Source organism: Canis lupus, chromosome 24, assembly GCF_003254725.2.
Source record: "Canis lupus dingo isolate Sandy chromosome 24, ASM325472v2, whole genome shotgun sequence".
Classification (NCBI taxonomy): Eukaryota; Metazoa; Chordata; class Mammalia; order Carnivora; family Canidae; genus Canis; species Canis lupus.
The window spans coordinates 40300535-40328357 of NC_064266.1; the positions used below are offsets into that span (position 1 = coordinate 40300535).

The 27823-nt window shown below is 42.1% G+C and overlaps 1 protein-coding gene across 2 annotated transcripts in view; it reads left to right on the forward strand.

Moving 5' to 3' along the window:
- Nucleotides 1-27823, forward strand: part of DOK5 (docking protein 5) — a 153081-nt gene that overhangs the window by 93429 nt on the left and 31829 nt on the right. For both annotated transcript variants that reach the window (XM_025470448.3, XM_025470447.3), the window contains exons 3-6: nt 7176-7290; nt 7377-7496; nt 10325-10514; nt 23890-24025. In XM_025470448.3, the coding sequence (XP_025326233.1) occupies nt 7176-7290; nt 7377-7496; nt 10325-10514; nt 23890-24025 (561 nt within the window). The remainder of the gene's footprint in view (nt 1-7175; nt 7291-7376; nt 7497-10324; nt 10515-23889; nt 24026-27823) is intronic.

The window sequence follows — 27823 nt, forward strand, 5'->3', positions numbered from 1 at the left end:
CTGTCTTTGTGCTAGTACTATCCAGTTTTGATTACTGTACCTTTGTAATATATTTTGAAGTTAGTAAGTGTGAGGCCTTCAGTTTCATTCCTTCTCAAGATCATTTGACTACATGTTCAGGGTCCTTTGGGATTCCATACAAATTATAGGATGGCCTTTTTCTATCTGCAAATAGTGCATCAGGATTTTGAAAGAGGTTACATTGACTCTGTAGATAACTGAGGTAGTATAAACATTTTATCTTATTTTATTTTTTTAAAGATTTATTTATTTGCTTGTTTGTTTATTTTAGAGAAAAAGTGTGCATGAGCAGGGAGGTAGGGAAGGGCAGAGGGAGAGAGAATCTCTAGCAGACTCCACACTGAGCTTAGAACCTGACCCTGGGCTCCATCTCACAATGCTGAGATCATAACCTGAGCCAAGATCAAGAGTTGGATGATTAACCAGTTGAGCCACCCAGGCGCCCCAAATGTGGACTTGTTAACAATATTAAGTCTTTCAGTGCATGAATGAGGGATGTCTTCCCATTTATTTGTACCTTATTTAACTTTCTTCAACATTGTTTTGTAGTTTCCAGTGCATAAATTTTTTTCTTCCTTGGTTTCATTTATTGTTAAGTATTTTACTCTTTTTAGTGTTCTTGTACTCAGGGTTTTTTTTTCTTAATTTTCTTTTGAGATTGTTCACTGTCAGTATATAGAAACACAAGTGATTTTTGTTCATTCCTTTTGTATCCTGCAGCTCTACTGAATTAATTCACTAGTTCTAACAGGTGTTTGTGCATTTGTGTGAGAGACAGATCTTTAGCATTTTCTACATGTTAAGATGATGTCATCTGCAAACAGAGATAATTTTACTTCTTCCTTTCTAATTTGGATGCATATAGTAAAAAACCCAACAATACAAAGAGACAAACACAGAAGACTACCCAGACCCTTAGTCTTCCTCACTACAAATATGTAGAAGAATATATATGTGGGCAAGCATGCATATTTAAATTTTTTTTCTTATAGAAATGGGAATAAACTATGTTTGCCATGGTGATTTAATAAAACTATTTCTGTTTTGAATATGATGTTTTAACATTTTATTATTTATTTATTTTAAAGATTTTATTTATTTATTCATGAGAGACACAGAGAGAGGCAGAGACACAGGCAGAGGGAGAAGCAGGCTCCCTGTGGGGAGCCTGATGCAGGACTTGATCCCAGGACCCTGGGATGACGACCTGAGCCAAAGGTAGATGCTCAACCAGTGAACCACCTAGGTGTCCCTAATATTTTATATTTAAAATTGTAGTTTAGCTTCAGTTGAAATAAAGTATACTTTTTGGATTTAGCTTATGATGATCTAATAATTAGCATGGCTCTCAAAGTAATATATAAATCCCAATAATGAATTAAGCCCGTGCTTTGTTAAGATATACAGGGTGTCAGTTCAGGTAACTGAGTACTGAGATCACATTCTGATCCCAAACACATAGTTCTCTTGTTCATGCATTGTTTTCCTCTGCCTGGAGAATTTCAAAGAACTGATCTTCAAGTTTTCTGATTCTTTCTTCTGCTTGATCAAATCTGTTCCAAACCTTGCTAGTGAATTTTCAATTCAGTTATTGTATTCTTCTGCTCAAGGCTGTTTGGTTCTTTCCTTGTACAAAACCAGTCCATAAATTCTGAGAGAGGTGAATGTTTTGTCAAATCTGTGGATCCCAACACAAACTTACAAGGGACATGAAGGAACAGGAAACAGCTCAATCAAAGTAACAAAATAAATATTTAGAAAGTGACCCTAAAGAAATGGAAGTCTATGAATTACTTGAGAAAGAATTTGAGATGACCATCATAAAGATGTTCAAGGAGCTCCGGAAAACAAGTCTTGGCCAGATTGAAATAAAAAAGAAAAAATGAAAGAGCTTAGAGATATTGACTTCCTTAGGTCCACTGGCATTGCATGAGCTGCAGAGCCTTATGAGGAAGGTGGACAGGGTGATGCCTGGGGGAGAGAGGGGACTGCAGAGGAGGCTTATCCTTGAGGGCAGATGTCAAGGGCAGGAGGTCAAATGTTAAAACCTATTACCAATCTTGTGTCCTTGCCAAACAAGTAAATTCCTACCTCAGAGACTGCATTTTCTGTTACCTGTGCCTGGAATGGCTGGGCCCAGTTATTCATGATTCACCTTTTCAGATCTTATGAGCCTTTGCTCAAATGCTTCCTTCTCTGAAAGGACCTCCTTGCCCCCTTATGTAAAATAGCAGAATTCTCCTGAGCTCACACTAAATCCTTTTTCACAGCTTTGTTTGTCTTCATAGCACTTCCTTATCCCTCCCTGGTAAAATGGTTCTCTGTTTGTTTCCTCCTTTTAAATATGAATAAGCAATGAGTTGAAAAATTGATGAATGAATAGATTCAAGGAAGATTCTTTTTTTTTTTAAAGATTTTATTTATTTATTTGAGAGAGAGAGAGAAAGCACAGAGGGAGAAGCAAACTCCCTGATGAGCAGGAAGCCCAATGTGTGGGGCTCGATCCCAGGACCCTGGGATCATAACCTGAGCTGAAGGCAGACACTTAACCCACTGAGCCACCCAGGCACCCCCTCAAGGAAGATTCCTGAAGAGGGAATGTAACTCTCCTACAATTGTGTTTAAGTCACTCCTCCCTTGATGCTGTTACACCTTGAAGAAGCTTTTGCATTTTACTTGTGAATCTCTACACAAAAATGGCAAAATTCGTATAGAGCTTAGGGTGTGTCTTTTCTCTTACACTGTGAAAGAAAAATGAAATCTCTGACTACAGAGGCTCAGAATGGAGTTTTCCTAAAAAGTTTTGAACTTGGTACAAAATAACTTCTGATCTGAGACATAAGAAAAAGACAAGAAGTTCAAACAGAAGGTGACCTGCAGATATTGCCTGCGCATGGTCCTGAATGCTCATCTTCTCTGAGGTCATATTGAGGCTCCAATACAGTCAGTGTTGGTGATGAGATACACTTACTAGCCCCCGTTTAAAATATCATCCATATTACACAAGAACCTGAGACCTTATCAAAATCTACATTTGCTTCAAAAGTGATTCTTCAGGGGCAAATGATGTCTTTGTAAAAGGAATATGAAAAAATATGTTCTGTTTTTGGTTTTCTCATTTACAAAATGGAGCGATGGTGGAAATAAATATGTCTTATACAGGTTTTTAAGTGATATAAATATATTTGCAAATGTTCTCATAATTTTCACTTTAGCACGTATTTTGAGGAAGGCTCTATTATGGATTGGCATAGATTGCAGTTCTTTTGAAAGAAAGAGGGTGTGAATGTGGCTGGTTGGGGGGGGGTATGTGTGCAAGCACATGCTCATTGAGATGTAGTTCTGAACTGGGGGGCAGAAACTGTTGTGTTAGAACCTGATTGTCCTTTGACACATAAAAACATAATCCTGCCTGCCCTGAACACTTACCTCCCCCGGGCCGAGGGTGCTGGGTTGCTTATTATCTAAACCAATTTCCAAAACGGGTAATTGTGCTCTGACTCATGCAATTCTCCCTACATTTCCTGACCCTTTCAGGTGACATTCCTTCCTCTATACCTTTAATGGATGTGCAGTGAAATGACATATTTCAAAGTCGGTGCTGTGCCTTAGGTTAGAGTAGACTACTCTTACATAATGGCTCAGTAGAGGGTCAGAATAAAGCCTGAGGCACTCATGCCCTACTTCAGCACCCCCACCAGCTCCTCCCTACCCCCAGTGTACACACCAGTGAAAAAGAAGAAGTCCTCGAATATGAGATGGAGATGACTTTCTGGGCTAAAGATTCTCTGTGCTGAAAGTATTTAGAGTCGGTCCTTGGTATTTTGGATGGGCGAAGAGCACTGGCGTTGGGGGCAGTTTGCCTCATTCAGAACTTGGTGCTGCCATTTTTTAGCTGTGACCTTGCACACATGACTTTGACCTTTCTCATCCACAGCTTCTTCAACTGGAAAATAGCTGGCAATAATATCTATCTCGCAGCGTGTTTATGAAGATCAAGTTTGACATATTATGTAAAAGTAGTCCAAGCACAGTGTGTGGTATACGGTGCAGACTCAATAAATGTTGATTCTCAGATGATTGTCTGTCATTGATTCAGACCATCAGTAAGTCATTGATAGGAGACTCACGTCTAGCTGGGTGCTGGAGAGATCGATGGATTAATTACAATAACAGATAATAGAACAAAGCTTCATACCGCATACCTGGGAACAGAGAGAAGGTGATAATGAGTAATTCACACTGAAGTCAGGGCAAGTTTCCCAGAGGAAGTTGGCCTTGCAGGAAAAGTAAAATTTTTCTGGAGAAAGAGACATTCACCTTGAAGAAGCACCGTGCAAGTAAATTTGTGGGTGTGTTTGGTCTTTTGTTCATCAATCCACATATATACAGTGGGTTCCCCCAAGGTGACGGGTTCTGTTTTAGATTCAGGGGACACAGTGGTGAGCAAAAACCTAGGGAACTTCCATTCTCGAGGCAAGACAGGCTCTAAACTGTAGGCCATAATACCCATTACAGGGCCGTGAGGGCAAAGATGTCACTGGAAGACAGAGCCTGGAGACTCTGATTAGGTGGAGGGATGGGGGTGTCGAGTAGGGCTCTGCAAGTAACTGAGATTTAAACTAAGACCCGTAGGTGGGTGCAAGTAAAATAAGGAAAGCATGCCAGGAGAATCATGGTGCCTTCTGAGGCTTGAACAAAAGCCATTGTGGCTGGAACTTGAGACACATGGGGAAGGTATCAGAGAGGAGGCTGGCAAGGTAGCTACAGGAAAGACCACAGAGGGCCTCGATGGTCACTCTAAGGGCTTGGCTGCTTATCCCAGGTGCAAAGAGAAGTCACTGAAGTGTTCTGTTTTATGCACAGAAATGCTGGTATCAGACTTGTGTGTGGAAAGATCGTCTGGATGCTGCGTTTACAGTGAATTAATGAGGTTACGATGGAAGTAGAAAGACTAATAAGTAGTTGTGGCTAGTAGTGCTTGTATTGGGGTATTAGCACAAAAATACATACATAAAAAATAAACAGTTGTGGGGTGCCTGAGTGGCTCAGCCAGTTAAGCATCTGACTCTTGATTTCCGCTCAGGTCACCATCTCAGGGTCGTGAGATCGAGCCCTGTGTCAGGTTCCGCACTTAGCACAGAGTCTGCTTGAGATTCTTTCTCTCCTTTTGCCCCTTCCCCTGCTTGTACTCTTCCTCTCTCTAAAATAAATACATAAATGAAATCTTCAAAAAATAAACTGTTCTATCTGGTAAACTCGGGGGGATTTGGAGTAGCTGGAGAATAATGTTGGTGGTGTCGAGCTACTAAAGCTTCCTGCTAAGGTAGGTAGTGCTTTATTTAGCCAGCTTTTGGGGGGAACACTGATGTCTTAGGTATTTGGGCTGCCATAAAAAAATACCATACACTGGGTAGCTTATAAACCACAGAAATAGAATTCTCATAGTTCTAGAATCTACGTGGGAAATCCATGGTCAAGGCATTGGCAGATTCAGTGTCTGAGACCTTGCTTTCTGGTTCATAGAAGGCATCTTCTCACATGGCAGAAGGCATGAGGAACTCTCTGGGGTCTTTTTTATAAGGACACTAATCCTGTTCAGTAGGGCTTCACCCTCAAGACCTATCACCCACCAAAGGTCCCACCTCTTTTTTTTTTTTTTTAAGATTTTATTTATTTATTTATTTATTTATTTATTTATTTATTTGAGAGAGAGAGAGAGAGAATGAGTGCACAAGAGAGAGCACAAGCCAGTGGGGAGGCAGAGGCAGAGAGAGAAGCAGACTCCTGGCTGAGCTTGATGCGGGGCTGGATTCCAGGACCCTGGGATTCTGACCTGGGGCAAACATAGATGCTTAAGCAACTGAGCCACCAGGTGCCCCTCAAAGGTCCCACCTCTTAATACTGTCACCTTGAGGGGTAGGATTTCAACATGTAAATTTGGGGAGCCACAAACATTTGGTCAGTAGCAACTGTTAAGATATTTTATGCCAAGAAATTTGCCTTTATATTATAAAAAGAGCCAGTGGAAGTTAAGAAGTAGGGGAATAAAATAATCAGGTTAGGGTATAGGTGGAGGATATTGACTTCTCTCCTCCCCGGCTTCCTGAGCCAGGCATTCCTTGAATCTAGAATAAGATGAGCTCTGAAGGCAAAGACCGATGGGAGATACATTCTTTTATAAAAACCCCAAAGAGCGATAGGAAGGGGAGGTTAAACTTGTTAATGTGTGTTATTTATCTTGTAAATACCCTGAAGCCATGGATGCCTTCTATCGCGCAGCCAGTGATCACAACCCTGGAATGCAGCAGGGGATCTGGATGTAACTGAGGGAGGGACAGCCATTTTGGAAACACAATAAACCCTTAGCGGGAGGGGGGTGGTTTATAAATGTGTTAACATTTTGAGTGTTTATAACAGGGACCAAGAGACTGTGGGAGAGAGGAAGGAGAGAGAAGAGGTCTAATGGGCAAGGCTTTCCCTAACGATAAGAAAAAGTGATGCCATGGAGGGTGCCATGCAGGCTCTAAAACGGAGGCCCTGTAAACCATTGAGAAACCAAGAGTAAGACAGAATGGGAAAACCCACTTGTCTGTTTTGGAATATGTGACTTGAACCCCAAGTGGAGGGGTGTTTTGGGGACTTCTGACACTCCATTCTTGAATATCAGAGAGTGAGATGATTCACTGGGCCTCCATTCCCTTCCCTTATGAAACCGGGCCTCCATTCCCTTCCTTCCTTGGGATGGATGGGTGGAGGATACCTTCACTGTGAGTCCCCCCAGGGGTTGGAGTATTTGAAAGTCTCCACTGGGACAAGGATACCGATCCGAGAATTATTCATTAGGTAGACTCTGGGGAGAGAAAAACCCTAAAATGAGTTTTCTCTCTCTATGAAGTTTTCAGCTCGTGCCACTTACTATGTTTCAGAAAAACTGAAAAAGGGAGGTAATTCGTTCCCCTCCCTTGCTGTGTCTTAAGGATAACACTGAAAGAATTCACAGCTTTCAAAAACACCCTTTTTTGCCAAGTGGTGTTCACCTGCGGGGTGCCTTCCACCGGAGTGGGAGTGGGGGTGGTGACTGGTGTGGGGGTGGTGACTGGGCGCGCTCACTCTGGGAGTGTGATCGGACTGGCAATGGTTTGCTTTTGCAGGTTACAGAGCTCAACAATGTGAAGAACGTAGCTCGGTTGCCAAAGAGCACCAAGAAACACGCCATCGGGATTTATTTCAATGATGATACCTCCAAGACCTTTGCTTGTGAATCAGGTTCGTCGGAGGTAGGGAGGGCTTTTGCTTTTTGTGCTCAAAGCAGGTGCTGGGCATGTGCGTTAATCTTTCGGACGTTTCCACAGATCTTGAGGCGGATGAATGGTGCAAAGTGCTCCAGATGGAGTGTGTGGGCACGCGGATCAATGACATCAGCCTCGGAGAGCCTGACTTACTGGCTACTGGGGTTGAGAGAGAACAGAGTGGTATGTAAAGAAAATTCTCTCCTTCGCTCTCTTTAACACTGTTTATGTCCCACCATAAGACGTCTTCCCTATGTGGAATTTTTGAAATTACAAAAAAAAAAAAATGGTATAAAGAGAGAAGTTAAAAGAACCTTTATTTGACCTAAATCCTGTGTTACTATTTCAGTGTATTTCTTAATGTGTTTTCGAGGCACAAATATGAAGGTTTCTATATTAATAATATCATCTAGAAACCTGGGGGAACCTGCTATGTGCTGGTTTCTGTGGCAGATGCATTAAGTCCTTTAATACATTAAATGCAATTAATTAAGTCATTTGCCTGGCAGCCCCATGACACTTTCCTGCGTTTTACAGATGAGGAGACTGAAGCTCAGAAAAGCTATAGCCCTTGCTCCAATTCCTACAGCTAGTGTTTGATACCAGACTATATTCCTGGACCTATCCTCATAATATCCTGATTTGACCACATAATGGATATGGGGGGTTTGTTTGTTTGTTTTTTGTCTTGCATTTTTCGCTGAAAGTATTGCACTAAAAGCTTTCCGATGTTTTTAGTAGAATCCACACTTCATGAATGTATTCTCAGGTTTAAACCCACCTAATTCTGTCCATTTTTTTTTTTTTTTAACTGAAACACGTGAGCCAACTCCTTGAGCTCAACACTCAACCTGGGCATAAATCAGTTTAGGTAATAATGACCAAAACCCCCATGAACATTTCAGCAAAACTCAGTGTTGGTTTACAGTGTGAGCCTGGGAGTGAGGGATTATTTCTTTGTTTCTAAATAACGAAGCCTTGTGACAGGGCGGATTGGATCCCGGAGTCCTGTTCTGTTGTAACCTATTGACTTCACCCGTGAGGATGGAACACAACCAAAAAGGCCATGGGTCCCCTGGCTTGATTACAAACATGGCACATGTGGAGTTGTACTGACCCTCGTCATGGGTGCACTCTCCAGTTAGTAAAAAACGCCCTTGCTTTCACTTGGAACTCTGTCTTCATGACACATTTACAGTCTGGGACTATTTTGGATGCACCATATCTGCCATAATCCATCTCCATGGAGGTGTTATTGACTGAGACTTACAAGTGCTTGGCTAATTTAGAAAAGTCTCTTTGTAGACTGGGAAGCTGAGGTGCGGAGAAGCCAAGCCATTTTCCAGGGTCATAACACCCAAGCCCTGGGTTCTCCCTCGTATGGTTCACTAAATCAGCATGCTCCGGGCGGAGAAGATGCACCTGTAGTGCCTCATGGATGGATGCATATGAAGCCAAACAAGGAGGAAAATATGTTAGGTTTTGCTTTTCTTTAAATCTAGAGTGCTCAGACCAGCACCTATTTTTCACAAATTTATATTTGTGAAGCTGTATCCTGATGGTGCTGCAAATGGAATCCAAGAATGGGCTGTGCCTAGGCGTTCCCTCTACTGTACCATCTGTGCCTCGATTTCCTCTTCTGTCAAATAGGAATAAGAATATCCCTGGTCCATAACTAGTAGGGATCATTACAAAACTCAACTATGTCTTTGAAGGCATTTTACAATATTAACTTGCATGACTTCAAGTAATTGCAACAAAACCAATTGCTCTTACCACTGTTACTGTTGTGATTCTTGAGTGAAGTAGAGTTGTAGAAGAATTTCTACATGAATAAATTGGTCATTATCGATTTCTCTGTTACTTCTCACTTAATGATGACTGTCTATCTGACTTGTTCCAGAATTCCCCCGAGAGAACTGTTACTCCGTTAGAATATACTTTTAAAATAATAGTTGCTAGAAGGCAGCAAATAATGAGTTATTGGGAGTTTGAAATAACTTTAGAAAATTGGAAAAAATAGATCCATGAAATCATCCAATCATGACACTCCTACTTACTAAACTCAGCTAAAATCTACAAGAATTCTAATGACTTCCTTATTATAAAACAATTAATTTAGAATACCACTAATATGATTGGTGCCACACTATTTGTCAGATGTAGGCAATCTACCATAATGGTGGATAGGTGAAAATGTATTTGCTGTTAGTAATATTTTTCTTCATGTTTCGCTTAGAGGTTTTGACTCCTAATTTCCTAAATTAATGAATTTTCAAGAAATGTAACAAATATCATGACTGAATCTGTGGGGATGAACATTTGGTTGCAGTAATAAGCCAAGTTGTTTATTTAGAGTAATCTCGGTTAAATTTTAACAGTCATCCAAATAAGCAAATGGATATTTGTAATTGGCTGAGGAGAGTTCTTGTTAAAACTAGTTCAAATACATTCATTGGATTTTTCCCAAACCGGTGGTCAGTTAAGTGCATGGTAATTGGTATGGAGTTTTATTTAAATGATTTGGGATATAGTTTTATTCATTTAGTTATGAAAATTATGAGTTGATCAATAAAACTCTAATATCATTAAATCGTGTGACAATTATTTTGCACCTGCATCTTTTGTGAACACAAAAATGTGGGTGTAATTAATATGTACTTGGCAGGAAAAAAATTGTTTTTAATGGTTTCACTGCTTTAGTCTTTTATTGGCATACAAATTTTTTTATTATGCAAATTTAAAAATTCTAAAAATGGTCTTTGCTCATGTAAATAGTGTTTAGTGTGTGTTGACAGCCAGACTGTGTCATTATTATGTTACTTGACATGGTCTTCATTTAAAAAATCATTTTCTGAGACTGTGAATTTATGAGAAAGGTTTATCTTCCAGAATATTCAACCTAAACCTAGAATATGGGCTAGAATTATTTTGAAATGCCTCTTTATTCCTACAATGTCTTTGATGTTTTATTCCCGGGATTTTAGACTAACCTTTTGTTTTTCTCCCAGAGAGATTCAATGTGTATTTGATGCCATCCCCTAACTTAGATGTACATGGCGAATGTGCCTTGCAGATTACATATGAGCACATCTGTCTTTGGGACGTCCAGAATCCCAGAGTCAAACTCATCTCTTGGCCGCTAAGTGCCCTGCGGCGGTACGGGCGAGATGCTGCTTGGTTCACTTTTGAGGCAGGGAGGTGAGTTGTATGACTGTTCCTCTACTTTTTTTTTTCTTTCCCCAGGTTTGTTTATGAGATCCACCCTGAAGCTCGCTTCTGCAACTATTGTAGAGCTATGACCCTACAGTGCTAGGTGTATTATAAAGTAGTCATATATTCAATATGGCTTTATTTCCTGTGGAGGATTCTGATGTTTCATGAATGTGATATGAATTTTCATTGCACAGTTTGATTCCATTCCACAAACTGCAGTTGAATTAGGTAAAAATGCTGAAAATGTACCATTTACTGGGTCATGCCGAACACAAGCCAACTTCTTGGGTTTTGGAAAATATCCATATTGTTATTCTGCTTATGTTTCTTTGTTGGCTTACTGTGGTACATTATCAGGATGAGGGGCCATTTGTTTCTGAAGACGCCATTGACTGAGTTCCATCCATGGTGTGATGAATAGTGCTAACTCCAGGAGGTTGATTCTAGAACTGGCTTATTGCAATCAATACCCAATAAGCATTTCTAGGGCTTTCCTTTTTTCCTTTCAGAAGTCAATTTTGGAAAGAGAAGATGGTGCTAATAATATCTGGGTTGATCATTAGCTACAAAGAGATTCATCTGATCAGGAATTCACTTTTCTCCCCCTCAGAATTTGGGCTCTTTTGTCTTTTTAAACATCGCAGATTAATTTTATATTTTAGAATTTTAAATTACTAAATTTTAAGAAATACAAATCCCTCTGTAAAATGGCCTGACATTTACATTAAAGTTGAAAGTAGTCAGCTTGTGACTTTGAAAAATTTTTTGTTCGTTTGTAAAACTGGATGGTTCTTCCCGACAGCAATACAATACTTGATATAAGGAGAGTAAAGACAGAAGTTCCAAACACCTAAGATCCTAATTTGTGTGAATATATGATGATAATGCTCTGCTCAACTTAATCTGCTCATTCTGTTATAAGCAAAGCCCAATTATTTAAGCTTTGCTTTTCAGAAATATGATCAATTTGATTCTCCTACAAGGTTTCCTAGAAGGTTTTTTTTTTTCCTAGAAGGTTTTTAAGCTCTTCTTTCCCAAACAGCTCTTTCCCATTCTGTTATAAGTACCTGGAAATTGAAATGCTATAAATGAGTCTGTGAATCTTCCAGAGACGGCAAAGGTCCTCACATTAGGAAATAAAACTGTAATCTTCAGAGCAGTGTTCTTTTGTCAGAATTACTTGTTTATTATCCTTAGGGGAAAGTCTCTGTAGAAAGATCAGATTTTGTTTGGGAAAGTGGGTATATTTCCCTGTTTGGTTCTCAGGAATTATTTATGTATTAATCGTTACCAGTGAAACCTATGTATGAAAAATATTTCATGATAGAAATAGACTTTTCTATCGACTGTATACCTCATCTCATCTTCCACTTGTGTATCAAATCAATGCACAGTGGAATTCTGCATTGATCAGGATGTTTGGGGCCTATTTTGGATAGCTTTTATTCAAACATTAAAATTTTTCAATTATTCCTTGGATTTATAGGAATAGTAATAGGAAGAGTATGTCTTTTATCAGAATTTTTGAAAGCTAAAACCTTAGTAAACTTTTTTAGTATCTCATGACTAATGTTAAACTTTTTTGACGTTATCTTTCAGGTTTTAATGTTACTCATATCTTGCAAAAGTTTAATTTATTCTTATTAATCTAGTGGACTGCTAAGGATCCAGAAGATTATTTTAAAGACTGATATTTCTCCTAAGTGTGATAGGAAACCATAGAGATTTTTAAGCAGGTGCATGTGTGTGTGTGTGTGTGTGTGTGTGTGTGTGTGTGTGTTGGCAGGGCATGGGGCATAATCTTGTTTACATTTTGTGGACAATGGGATGGAGTTGGCAGATGTACATACATATGGGGAGATAAATGAAGTAACTCAGGTAAAAGAAATGGTGGATGAAAATTATGGATATATTGGAGACATACACTTCAGAAATATACCAATGGCCTTTGACCAAAAACCCTAAAGTACTGACTGACTTGGAAAATGAAAGCATTTTGTTCTATGACTTTGGTCTCTTTATGGTCTGATCTTTAGGGTATTTTGTCCAAGATCTCCAGCTACTAGATGATTAGAATACCTGCAACCCATACCACACAGTGTTGTGTGTCAAATATTGCAGGGACTTAGAACACTTATACTTCTGAATCCTATTCTTCCTCAGTGGTCATGCTTTGTGGGGCAAACTTGAGAGTGAGTCATCAGAAGGGAAAGTATTGGGAATGTGTCCTCGGGATCTTGTTCATTTCTCAAACAGCATGATGTGGTGGACGAAGCACTGGCTCAGAAGTCAGAGTTTCTCATTTCTGTTCATTATTAGTGTTGACCTTGAACAAAGGGTTTAACCTTCCTCGTAAGTTTATCCAAGTAATAACCTCTTTGCAGAATTGTTGTAGATAACAGCCACGATGCAGGCAGATGACCTGGAAGGGTGCTGGGCTGCTCCTCAGTAGTGTCTTTGATATTTTATGATTACTTTTGGAGCAGGACTTGAGTTTGCAGGATACAGACAGTGTTAAACACAAGGTAACATTACTATTTTATATTTTGCCTGAAACTCAAATAAAGATGAATTCTTATAGTCACCATCAGGGTGTTCAAGATAATAAGATCATTTGTGTTCCCCCAAGCATGAAGGTTTCATATCTGCCTTGGTTTATTACTGAAGATAATTTTTTCCTTGGCTATTTTTGGATGTGTTCAAAACAAACCAGTTTCATATTAACTAATATAATTTTCTCCTTGTTTCGTGTCGATAAATGGAGAGGAGTTGAGTCTCTCTAGGCAAATAGTTTTCACGTATCCAACATGCATCTGCAAAGATTTTGCAGTCTTGTCCTCCAGAATGCAAGGAGTCTCCCCAGAGACTTTGGACAGAGTTCTGCTCACCTTCAGCCTTTGTTCGAGTTGGGACTGGGTTATTTCTGCTCAGTGGCCCCACCAAGACTGACACATGTAATAAACTGGATGAGAATTGGAGGAAATGAAATGAGATTGCAGCTCTACCCCATACTGGATGTGGACCTTAAGTGAATGACCTAACTAACTGTCTGAGCTCCGCTGGCCACCTGTAGAATGGGTACAGTATACTATGTACCTCATGAGATTGCCATGGAGATTAGATAAGGTGCATACCCAAATACGTGGCATAATGCCTGGCATGTAGTAGACAGGTGTATCAAGCCAACTGACACAACAAGAAAGAAATTCATTGGCTCACCTAACCAAAAGTCCAGGAGGTTGGGATGGTGTCAGTTTTGACTTGATTCAGAGTCTAAATCTCTCAGTCCTGTTTCTTCTAGAATGGCTTTGCCCTGGCTCCACGCAGTGGCTTCCAAGACCTTGGGTATCTTCTCACACCATCAGCCAATAGAAGAGGGAGAAATTCCTACCGTTTGTTGAGCATTACACTCACTAGATGTCAAGTCCTATACTGAGAACTTGATACGAAGTACACAGGGTACAGATACAATGGGATGGTTCTCCCAAAGCAGGAAAGGGGGTACTGATGCCATCAGAAGAGAGGTAGATGTAAGGTTTAAAACAAAAGAAAATCTAACAAAATGTGTCCAATACAGCGCTTAATGATTGCTCAAAGCAAATAGGGCAAAGCAGCTGTTGGACTGTAATTAGCAATATCACCCATAATGGTGCTGAGATGCAGAACAGTGGTTCTCAACCAGGGATGTGGTTGTCCCAGGGGACATTTGACAACGTCTTGAGACATTTTTGATTGTCACAATTGGACAAAGGGGCCATTGGCGTCTAGTGGATAGAGGGGCCAGAGATGCTGCTAAACATACACTGTGCAGAACAATACCCCACAACAAATATGTTTCTGGTCCAATTATCCAGTTGAAAAACTCTGTTCCGGCAGGCATACCAACATTGAAAATAATCACTGGTATTTATAGAGCCATTATTACATGAAGGTCACTATGCTAAGCATTTTACACACGCTGTCTCATTTAAGCCATTCACCGATCATATAAAGTAGGGAATATTATCATTCTCATCTTAAAACGAAACTTAGAGACCTGGATGACTGGGCCAGAGGCATTAGACTAATAAATGGTGGATTTAGGAGCCACACTCAGGTCTTCTTACTTCCAGACCCTGTAGATATCTAGGGCAACTAAATGTCATATTCCACTAGGTGAGCCTAGCTCTTCATTAACATGTACAGCTAGGGAAGAGAAGGCGTTCTTACATCACCAGAGTTCCCTAAAACCATTCATATGTGTGCTAATGTATGAATTTTCCCAGTTACTGGAACCTCCTATTTGTTTTTTTACTTTGGAGAACAGGCACATGGAGCCAGGATGCTTCGTCCCTCCTGGACAGCAGTATCGTGATCATAGGTCATTAGAGTCTTCTAGGCCTTGTTTCTCCCCCTCTCTCTTAGCAACATAAGCAAATCAGATCATATGTGCTCTTTTTTTCCTTGAATAAATCCAGAGTTGGAATAGAAGCTTTCTAATGAAGTGCAATTACACGATTAATTGCCACCCCTTGCCCCTGGAGACAACAGTTAGGTTATTTGGTGGGCCAAGAGACACATTGCCTCTTCTGTTTGAAATTTTTCTGGTATTTTGTTTGTTTCTTTCCCCCTTCGAAGTCCTGAAACTTCAATAAAATACATCAGGCTGGAAGGGGCTCTGATTTTTTTTATGGGAAGATCCAACCGACATGAGGTTCTGACTGTGTCAACATCTCCCTTGGAACCATTCTTGAAATGTTATTGTTTAAAGAAAGGTGGCAGGTGTCCAGTAAGTACCAGTGTTAATTTTATAGCTGGCTGCTGAGTTAGCATGCTCCAGTGGCAGGCGCTGTCTTACCTCCTGACTGATTCAAATTAATACCCTGGGTTTAGCACCTGCAGGAGTGAAAGAAGCTCAGGTGACATTTGGCAGGATGTACTGAATAATTACCACACATGAGTGCTTCTCTTTACCAGCCAGAGAGAGCCTCTATTGTGCTTTTGACATCATTTAAAAGAAACTTTTAGGTATGCCAAGTATATGTGAAAATTGACATTGCATGTACAAATTATTTTTCTTAAATGGAGTGCACAAATTCATGAAAAGTTTTTTTTTTTTTTTTTTTTTTTTTTGGATTCAAGACATCCTAGCAGCCTTGGAAAAGAAATTACTCATATCTGGTCTACATCACTCTGAAAACAAGTAATTGGTGAAATAATTTATCGGTGGAGAAGAAAATTGTTTCCCCCTGCAATTGATGAGTGCATAGGACCACAATTCTAATATAAATCGTTGAATAGTCTCTGTTTCTCTTCTTGATTCTAAGCTGCTTTGTAATTCCTCATTCCTAAATATTTAGGGAACACACACCCGTTCTAATTAAAGGATCGAAAGCAAATTGTACTCCGTTCTTCCTGCCATGTTGAGTAGGCAAATTGGCGTAAACACGTGCTGGATCCCACATGCGGGCTTGCTGAGAAGTGTGATTCTTTTCTTTTGCAAAAAAATACAAACTACATTTGTGCCATTTATGTGGCCGTTTATTCCCCATTGGTACTCTCTCAAAAGTAATTGTAGTTATAAAGGTGATACACGTGTATTATAAATACCCCATTAATAGAGGCGGGTGGGAAATAGAAGTGAGAGTCCATGGAGTAAGCTTTTTAGTAATCATCTTCAGGAGGTCTGTGCTGGGTGTGGGGGTGTGAACACGACAAGGCAAGGCCACATCATACGTAAGACTCTTGGCCGGGTCCCTTCCACCTCCTTGTTGTGATTGTAGCCCATGAAATCCCTAAAGGAAAGGATGACTTCCTCATGACCTTTGGGAAGAACATCTCATCCGTACATCCTGTCTTGTGGCCATCCTTTTTAAGGAAAACTTTTCTGTGTATTTTGAATTTTATTTATTTTTCTAGCTTTCTTGAGGTAGCATTGACATAGAACGTTGTTTACATTTAGAGTGTATGTGTACACAAGAGGTGTACACATGTGTACATGTGTACATATGTGTACACAAGAGGTGATCACCGCCACAGAGTTACTAGTCAGCACCCTCACCACCTCACGTAATTATTGCCTTCTGTGGGTGTGGCTGAGAACATTTAAGATCTACTCTCTTCACAGCTTTCAAGTGTACAATACTGTATATCTCACTGTAGTCACAGTGCTGTACATTAGCTCCCCAGAATTTACGTACCCTGTAACTGGAAGTTTATGCCCTGTGCTCAGCTCCTCTTACCCCCCACCGCACCCCCTTGGCAACCACCATGCTACTGTCTGCTTCTGTGAGTTTGGCTTTTTTATATTCCACACACAAGTGAGAGCATACAGTGTTTGTCTTTCTCTGACTTATTGCACTTACATAATGCCCTGGAGGTCCATCCATGTTGTTACAAATAGCAGGATTTTCTTCTTTTTTATAGTTAATATTACATTGTATATATACATATACAGACGCCACAGTTTCTTTATGCATTTCACCCATTGGGAGACACTTGGCTGTTTCCTTGTCTTGGCTCTTGTAAATAATGCTGCGGAGAACATGGGATGCACATATCTCTGTGACACAGTGATTTCATTTTCTTTGAATATATGCCCAGAAGTAGAATAACTAGATCATATGGCAGTTCTATTTTTAGTTTTTTGAAGCACCATCTTACAGTTTTCCACAGGACTCTACTGATTTATATTCCCGCCAACAGTGCACAAGTGTTTCCTTTTCTCCACGTGTTCTCTGATACTCATTATCTCTACACTTTTTCATATTAGCCATTCTAACAGGTGTGAGGTGATATCGTGCTGTTTAGATTTCCCTGATGATCAGCGATGCTGGACCTATTTTCATGTACCTGTTGGCCATGTGTATGGTGCGGCCATCTTCCTGCAGCGATGATCCACCAGTGTATGTGACCACTTTATATGTGATGGAACCTCACATCCTAGAAGGGTCTAGTAAAAATGAGTCACTTCTTTCTTGCATCAAATGTTGGTTGGGTGCACCCTTAGAGCCTGGTGTGGTTCCAAGCCCTGTGGATGTAGCAGTGAATAAAATATACGAGTGTTCCACCATTATGAAATTCACCCCGTAGAGGAAAGGGGGTATAGACAATAACAGACATTTTAAAAAGTAAAAAAGATGTTAGATTGTATAAGTCCACAGCAAAAAATAAAGTCACTCGATAGAAAGTGCCAATGGAGGGGGTGCCATTTTAAACAGGGTGAATGGGACTGGCTTTGCCAAGTCAGAGATGCCTGAGAAAAGATCTAGGAGGGATCGGGGCCGCAGTGAGAACGTTCCAGCCAGAAGAAGGAGGTTGGGAAAAGATGCTGAGGGGGGTTTCTGTGGAGTGTGCAAAGAATAGCCAAGTGGCTGGCGGTGGTTGGAGCAGAATAAGAGGAGGGAGCAATGTATGTAAAGGTGGAGATGCAACAGGTCAGGCTGTGTGGGGCTTGAAGAGCACTGTAAAGCATGTGGTTTTCAGTCTTAGCTAAGGAGGTACTGGGGGTGGTGGGGAGAGGTAGGTCACTGCAAGGTTTGAAAGAATGGTCCCCAAAACCTTCCATGTATCTGAAACCAATCGCAAATTGAGGGGTCCCCACAACCACCCAAGGTTTAATAATTTGCTAGAATGATTCAGAGCTTACTGACATCTATGAAACTCATGGTTAAAGCCTATAACAGTAGAGGATAGAGAGTAACTCCCATCAGCCACGGGGAGGGTGGAGCCCAGAGAAGTACCAGGCATAGAGCTTCTGTGTCCTCTCCGTGTGGACTCTGAACAGCATACCGTCCTCCAATCACCATCGGACAGTCCACGTAGAGTACTGCCGACCAGGGAAGCCCCCCAGCCACCGCTGAGAGTTCTTACCGGGGTTCCATTACATGCATGTGCGGCTGATTCATTGATCATGCACACGGCTGAACCCAGCCTCCAGGTCAGTCGGCAGCACATGACCCGAAGCCTCACCCCAAACCCCATCGTTACTGTTTGTCAACCCAAGAACCCCAGGCAAACACAGATTACCTCCCAGGTGACTGCCAGCGCAAAGGCTAGACAAGAGTTTTTCGGACAAGATTAAAGTCTTTACTACATAGAAAGGGGTAAGCAAAGAGGTGACATGGTCTGACTTATTATTTTTTTAACTAGACTCTTAGGCTAAAACCAGTTAGGAGGAGGGTCTTATATGCTCACAGTGAGGACAAGAGTGGCCACAAGGATGTTGGTAACAAGGAACATGGGCTTACGTGTTGGGATACTGATGTCGTCGAAGCTAACAACGCCAGAGGGATGTACTGACTGGCTGGATGTGGGTCAGGAGAGAGGGAGAGAGGAGTCAGGATCCTCTATGGGCCGCTAAAACTGTGGAGGAAATGCCCCAGGGGGCAGGTGTGGGGACGATCAGACTTGTTTGGGGCATGTTTCAGTAGAGGAAACATGTAGCAGGAGGAGCGAGGGCCATATGCCCCCTTCGATTGGGTCAGGGCATAGCATTGCGGAAGCCAAAGGGGGGAAAAGGGATGTTTCTTTGACTTCACGTGTCACGTGATTAAGAACACATATAATTAACGAACTACCACTGTCTCTACCACTAGCCATGGGGTATGACTTTGGATAGGTTTGTCTCGTTTTCATGGACTCTCAAGTCCATATACGTGGCGTGAGAATTTGAATGTAAAATGTGATAATGGGGATCCCTGGGTGGTGCAGCGGTTTAGCACCTGCCTTTGGCTCAGGGCGCGATCCTGGAGACCCGGGATCGAATCCCACGTCGGGCTCCTGGTGCATGGAGCCTGCTTCTCCCTCTGCCTGTGTCTCTGCCTCTCTCTCTCTCTGTAACTATCATAAATACATAAAAATTAAAAAAAGAAAAAAGAAAAACAATAACATGTGATAATGTGCACACTTAAGGGAACTGGTAGGAAGCCTGGGGACACCGATGGTAAAGCCACAGGAGAAAGGACAGCATGTGGCAACGCGACCTCTGAATTGGGACCCTATCTATCTTCACCTCGCTCACTCGGCCGATGAGCTTTATTGAGGTTGTTACTAACACTCGGGAACAAGCACAGTCTACGTCACTGGAGCTGGAGAAATAAAACCCCCAGTCATCTGCATTGTAGTTTTTATTTAATGAAAGCTGCTTCTTTTCTTAAAGGGACAATCCTATTCCCGAATTCGTATTTCCATTCTCAAAGAGGAGGTTTGTATTCGTCTGTTTTCATAGCAGGTGAGCCTCACACGTAGACTCTCATCCCCAGCCACACACTTCCCACCCCCAGGCATCTTTTGCCCACTTCCCCGATGTCACAGGATGTGGTCACCCACGTTTCCTTCCATCCCCAAAATGCGATTTTCCCTCCTGAAGTTTTCCCTGAGGATCACATCCTCAATGGCTTTGACATTTTAAAGGGTTAAAATAACAACCACAAATCCCAGTTCGGGGCTTACCTTGTTGCAAGATCCTTTGCTAAAGATAAAACACCATTTCCCACCTCCCTAAGAGGTTTGGGGGATCTTATTGCTCACATTTGGGATATGAGGCCGTGGAAACTTCGAGACGTCAGGATACTTGACGGTGATTCCAGCATATGAGGGATCTGCATGAGACTTCTATCTTCCCCACTTCTTTCCCACATCACCTAGGGTAGGGCTCTGGGAAGCACACCCCCATTTCCTCAGCTGTGGGATGATTTTAGTGGCGGAGGCATAACAGTAAATGAATGTGATTCTCACAGTGATATGGTCTTTTTCTTCTCAATTACCTTTTCGATCCTTTAGGTTAAAAGTATAGAAAAAACATTTCGATGGGGTGCTGGTACATCTAGAACACATCTTGTAACACCTTCTAATTTACCTGTGTTACTAACAAGTGAGCAAATGTGCCGTTCGGGTCTTTGACCAGAGGACCTAGACAGAGTTCAATGACGAATTTTGTTTTCATTGCATTTATTTTCGCATCTGCCTTCAATTTATGGCGGAGCCTACCGCCTTATGATTTTTGATTTGGTGGCTCGTTGACAATACATTTGTTTAAGGGAGAAGAAACCTGAGTTGATTTTGAAAATTATTAAATAGGCGGTACAAAGATTTGACAAACAAGCGCAAGTTGTCCAAGGAGGACAGACATTCCCCAGAGCAGCCCCGCGCCCAGCAGCCGGAGTGGCAACAGTGACGCATCCTGCAGTGTCCTGCACTGATTTCTATTTCTCACCCCACTGGTCTCAGGAAAGGACGAGAGAGTCATGACATTAGCAGGCAGCTTAGATTGCCTGGTCTCCAGCCAACACACACACACACACACACACACACACACACACACACACGCACGGCTCCTGCAGAGCCAACTGCCTCCTTGTCTCAAGCTGAGATCACCAGGCAGTGGCACCAGTGATTGGAACAGGCAAGCCCCTGCAGACCACAGGTGTGGAATGAGCTCTCCCTCAACCTGGAAACCATCGGTGGTGCAGCCACAGCTCCCCTGAACCCACAAGCTGCCTTGCATGTACAGCTGTTCTACTGCTAACGCAGAAGTTAGGTGCTCCCTCAACCCCTTTGTTTTTGGTCTATTTTAGTGGTTCTCAGCCACTAAAATTTTGTGGCCTTTTGGCCACCTTGGGGATATTTACCAATGTCTGGGGACATTTTTAGTTGTCACAATGAGGGGATTCTATTGGCAGCCAATGGGTGGACACCAGAGATGCTGCTAAACATCCTACAACACAGAGGGCAGTTCCCACAGCCAAGGGTGATCTGGCCATACGATATCGCTCATGTCAGGTGCGCCCCTGTAGAGAGGCCCTGTTGTATAAGCTCCTAACAGACCCTTCCCCAGATTTTTCTTAAAGATGGAGCCACCAGATACCATGCGGTTAAGCCTCTTGTTTACTTCGTGTGGTCTTTCTGTGCATTTTCTTACCATGGTGTCTGGCATGCTGTAGCCACGAGTGGGAGAGGGGTCGTACTCTGTTCACCTCACTTTCACAGACAAAAGAATGTCAACATTCTGCAATGTTTTGCTCCCAGTTTTGTGCCTCTTCTGCAAGGTGCTTCCGATTGGTGTCTCCCCAGTTTTTGGCTTCCTGATATTCTTTGTTACGACGTAACATCGACACCCACCCCTTTGCCCAACTATACTTTGCTTTATCTGCTGCTCTTCTGACCAGTGTGGCTCATCGTAGCATGATGTGAGTCTTGAACCTGTTCACGTACATGGATCTTGTTTAGCCAAGCAAACTGTAAACTCCTCAAAGAAAAAGCCCATGTCTTTGCCTTTAGATACGTTGCTGCAGCTCTTATGATTTGCCTTATGTTTGTCTAAGTACGCTATTCTTTCAAATATGTAATGGTAACTGTGAAATGTAACATTGATTTAAGAGTACCACAAATACACATGTTGAGTATGAGGTACATCCTGCTTGTAACTGTGTCCAACAATTCTAAACACGAGGGGACACACACACACACACACGCACGCATGTGTACAACATACATCTTGAAAGTGGGGAAATGTGGAACCGTCTGGCATTCTAATCTTAAATTTCCTTATTAATACAATGCACCAGGAGATCATTTATTTTGGTTTTCTTTCTTTTAAAAAAAAAAGATTTTATTTATTCATGCATGAGAGACACAGAGAGAGAGGCAGGGACACAGGCAGAGGGAGAAGCAGGCTTCCTGCGGGGAACATGATGCGGAACTCGATCCCAGGATCCCAGGATCAGGACCTGAGCCGAAGGCAGACGCTCAACCACTGAGCGACCCAGATGCCCCTATTTTGGTTTTCATAATTGCAATCCCATTAGTATTTTTCCAATACAGTGTATTGATGTGAAATGTCATTGGCAAAGAGCGGAAACCATTTCCAAAGTTGGGCATCCTTGCCTGTGGTGGCTCCGCAGAATGAAGCCCTCATCTCGGGGCACTCATGCTCATCCCTGGGTCCTCAGGAGGGCTGCCCCTCCTGCCACCCTGTCCCTGGGGTGTTGGGTCACTCGACTCCGTCCAACCTCAAAGCATTCTCTGTGCAGTTCTTCCGGGACTCTTCTTCCTGCCTTCTCTGCCAGAGCACTGCCTTCCTCACAGTGGCTCCATGAAACCTCAATTTAAATAAAACTTCTTCAAGGAGGCCGGGGTCAAGTTCCTAGTTACCTCTCCCTAGCACCACCTGCTATTTCACAGTCCCTTCTACAGTTATTTATTGAGTGCCAAATACAGGTCAAGCCCTGTTGTAGGCACTAGTCAAAGAACTGTGAATAAATCAGGAACAAATCTCATCTACATGGAGTTTCCCTTCCCGTGGAATAAAGAACATTAAGATTTCCTTTGTGTACTCACGTCTCCTATCTAACACTTCCAAGACATTTAGGTGATGGTTACTATCACTCCATTTATTTTACAAATGGAAATGCAGGCGTGGAGAAGCTCAGTTACGCGTATCGGCTCACAAGCTGACAAGGGGCGACCCCAGCCCAGCAATCGGAGCCCACCTTTGCCTCTTATTTCACTCTGCCTTGGTACATACTTATGTGCAGGAAGGAGTGAATTTCCTAATGCTTTCTGAGCTCCCAGTTGTCTTCTAGATTCTTGACTAATTGCATAATCCATGGTTTGGAGTGACAGGCTTATCATTTAGACAAAGTAATTCTGGGGAAGTTCGCAACTATTAAGTGTATTTGTATGGCCACCATGTCCTTATGTGTGAATCCTTATCTTCACAACACAGGAGAGGCCCAACCTAAACTCAGTATTTTCCCTTCTCTGCCTTTCCATCTACTGTTTTCCGTTAGCAGCATAAGGCCATAAGAAAGAGTGTTGGGGCCTTTGGGACCACTTGGGATGCTGAAAAAGAGTCCAAGTAAAAGTTAGTGGGGAAAGCGAAAAGGAAAAAAAAAAAAAAAAAGGAATCCAGGTTGATTTTGGAAATGAAAGAATCCTTAAAGCCTTTGTCTCTGAGGAAAGCACAGAACCTGGGGGTCACAGAATCCTTCTCGCACCTCTGTGCCGGATGGCATAGTTTCCAAGGATCTGATTCATGGACAATAGTGAGAACCCAGTTGCACGGGCGCCTCCTTGAAAGTGGGAAAGGCCAAATACTGGAATTATACTAAGAATCAAGAAACAGCTTTTTATTAACCTTTACTTCTTGACAAAAAAAAAAATCAGCACCGTGTTAGTCCAGAATGAATGGTTTCCTGGCCATATTAACAAAAGTTCATTGGAAATTTTGATTCTAGCTCACTTTGTTTAGCAAATGTGGACAAGAATCCTGATCTTGTGTGAAATAAATGAGTGTGATTTCATGGAGTACCCTAGGCCCTCAGTGCACGGAAGTTCTTGGGGCTGGATTTTCAGAAGCTTTTTGTTTTTGTTTTCACAGGATGTGTGAAACTGGGGAAGGGCTGTTTATCTTTCAAACACGAGATGGAGAGGCCATCTACCAGAAGGTCCACTCTGCTGCCTTGGCGATAGCTGAGCAGCACGAGCGCTTGCTCCAGAGCGTGAAAAATTCAATGGTACGTTTGGAATTTCTTCCTTATGACCCAGTGTATATACCCTTGTAGAATGCAATCTTAGAATCTTTACGCTGAAAAATATAGGCAGCATTATTAGAGCAGATGGCTTACTCCGGTACTCAACGTTGTATCACTTGGATTAAATGCCATGTTTGCAAAACCTCAAGAGCCAGCTGGTAGCACAGTAACTGTACGTCCCTGTTTATCTACTTTGTGTCTCAGTTATTACTTGTGTGTATGTATCTTCATCAGTTTGGGCTCCTACAGCAAATACCATAGGACTGGGTAGCTTATAAATGATAGGATTTTATTTTTTTTAATATTTTATTTATTCATTTGACACAGAGAATGAGTGAGCACAAGCAGGGGGCGCAGCAGAGGGAGAGGGAGAAGCAGACTCCCTGCTGAGCAGGGAGCCCAGGAATCATGCATGACCTGAGCCGAAGGCAGACGCTCAACCGACTGAGCCACCCAGGCTCCCCTAGAATTTTATTTATTTCTCACTGATCACCCAAGATGAAGTTGCTGGCCTACTCAGTGTCTGGTGGCACTGAGTTCCAGGTTCATAGATGACTCTTTTCTGTGTCTCCCTGATGGAAAGGGCGAGGGATCCCTCTGGGGTCTCTATTATGAGGGCACTAATCCAAGTTGTGCCGGTTCTGTCCTTACGGCCTAATCTTCTCCCAAAGGCCCCACCTCCTAACACCATCACCTTGGGGGTGACGATTTCAACATACAAATCTGGGGAAGGGACATGATCATTAATCCACTGGAGTCGGTATGTTCGTCAGGATCGATTTGGATGCATATGGACATCTGTAGACACAACTATGTAGATTATCTACCTCTAGGAATGCATTTATAGCTGTACCAGACATTAGAATTTCAGATGGTAACAGGGGCCAGAGAAAAGAGAGCCAAGGGGAAAGAAGTGAAATGTCAAAAGCCCAAAACCAGAAGACCATTGATAGTAGACTGGGCTCTATGTGGGACATAGATATTTTTTTCCAGAAAAGCCAAGGTTTGAGTCTGGATATAGTAGTTTGTAATTGTTGGGAATTAATTCTACTTAAAACCAACAACAAAGTAGTTTGTGGGCCAAGGGAAACCTGTCCAGGGACCCCCTCGTGCCGGAGCCATGCATCTCCCATCCCTGGTTGATCAACCTTCATGGACGTTAATGTATGAAGACAGCACGAACACAAATACACATGGGCATGCAGCTGTCTAGGAACACCTACTCTGTTCGTTGCATTGATCTAGGGACTGTTATCCATACAGAGAGTTATGATTCATGGATTGCTTCTTTAAGAAGAATACATTCACAAAATCTTAACGCACCACAGTTAAATAATGCAAATCATGCATTGTGGCTGCGAACACATGCATAGAGCTTGTAACATCTGGAAGGAAATCTGCAAAACCAAAAGGGACTGGGTTGGCATGGTAAGTAAGATTAGGGTAGTTTGAAAATTTATGATTTAAACGTGTGGGGTGGTTGGATTTAAAGAGGAGTAAATGCATACCAGTAATATGATCTGTCCCCAAGCGGCCTCAGATTATTCCCAAATGACTTGTTCATGCAGTAGTCTGGGATTTTAGAGCAAAGATCAGCAAAACTTTCTTTAAAGGGCCAGCCAGTAAATGCTCTAGGTTTTATGGAGTAGGATGGTCTCTATCGCAACTACTTAACTCTGCCGTTGTCATGCAGAAGCAAGCAGAGGTAAAAACAGTTACAGTGGGTGTGGCTCTTTTGCAAAGCAACTTTATTAATGGACGTTGAGATTCAAATTTCATGTAATTGTCACACATCATGAAATATTCTTCTCTTGAGTTTCTCCCCACAAATTTCAAAATAGTTTTCTTGCACTAATGCAGTCTTGGTATTCATTTCCCCATATGCTTACCAGTTTTGGATTTTGCAATAGAGAAATAAATGGATGGGGGCGCCTGGGTGGCTCCGTGGTTGAGCATCTGCCTTTGGCTCAGGTCGTGATTCCAGGGTCCAGGGATCAAATCCCACATCAGGTTCTCTGCAGGGAGCCTGCTTCTCCATCTGCTCATGTCTCTGCCTCTCTCTGTGTCTCTCATGAACAAATAGATAAAATCTTTAAATAAATAAATAAAATCTTTTAAAAATTAAATATCTTTACACAAAAGAGAACTAAATGGATGGATGGTTGGGTGGGTGGGTGGATGGATGGTTAGATAGACACACAGGTGACTGTAAAGTAGAATTCAAGTCACTTGGAACTTTACAGGGCAACATGCCATTGCGTTAAAATTGTATAGTGTCCCATTAGATGCCTTTAAATATCTGAAGAGGTTTTTCCAAGAATACCTTACTGGTAAAGCCATCAATTAGCATAAATTGTTTTGTGCTTGAAAGGCAGGTTCTGCATGCACATGTTTTTCCATTTACAACCTTCTCATTACTTCCACTAAAAATTAATCAGGAATATGAGTAATTCGTTTAGATCATCCCTTTGCAAATTTAACTAGAAAATAATGTTGTTTGCTCTTAATTTGCTGGGTGCTTTACGAGTTCCATAAAGTGAATATGATTTTTAAAGCAACAAACATCCTGTTTTAGATGGATGGTGAGTAAGCTTCAGAATGGGATCTGAATGAATCTCGAGGAAGTTAAGTGGGGATTACGAAATGCTTAAAATTGATGTACGTGAATCAGTCCCTGATTCGGGGAGAAAAGAGATGCCACATGACAATGAAGCAAATGAAGAGAACACTGCTGGCCTCCCCCTCCCAGAGTTACAGTTCTGCACATTCTGGTAACTGGAATGGATCCATGTAGACCCGGCTATATTCTTAACTAGGAATTGTGTGGATGTCACTACTGGTGCGCTTCTCTCAGATAGTCAAGGTCATAAATGGAGAAGGATGGTGAGATGTTAACTTTTGGGCTCAGCCTCATTTTTAGGAAGCCCTGGCCCTCTGTTGGCTGCCTTGTTGTAAAACTCCCAAGACCACCTCTACAGACAGGTGCTCCCCCGCGGGACCTGTACCGGTTTGAAGTTGTAGCCTTAGTGCCTTGGTTGGGATCAGACTTGAGACCTGAATCCCAGCAGCCGTAAAGAGGAGGCTTGTGGGTCCCCCTAACAACAACAACAACAACAACAACAACAATAATAATAGCAATAGGCTGAATCATGGCTTCAAAGATGTCCCGTCCTAATCCCTGGAACCCATGAATGGGACCTTACTTGGCAAAAGGGACTTTGCAGATATGATCAAGTGAAGGCTTTTGCAATGGGGAGATTATCCTGGATCATCCAGGTGAGCCAGTGTTATCACAGGGGGCCTTATGAGACAGGAGGAGTAAGGGTCAGCAATGATGTGACGGCAGAAGCAGAGGGACACAGAGAGAGATTTGAAGTTTGTATGCTGATGGCTTTGAGAGTGGAAGTGAGATGTGACCCAAAGGATGTGGGTGCCCCTAAATGCAACATTCTCCCCTGGAACCTCCAAAAGGACCCCGCCTGGCCAACACCTTGGCTTTAGCTTGGTGACTGACTTTGGGCATCTGGTCCCCAAAGCTGTAAGGGGATAAATTTATGTTGTCTTAAGCCACCGAGTCATGGGAATTTGTTACAGCAGCCACAGGAAACTAGTACAATAATGATATCCATATTAATAAAATGTATCGCGTCTCTATTCTCTAACAAGCAGTATTTTAAGGACTTTCTAACCCTTCAGCCACTGCCGTGTTGAAGGCCCAAGGCCACCAGCTTGGATAGTCATGGGGCTCACGTTTGGAGCAGGCGTCCTGGGATAGCGCCC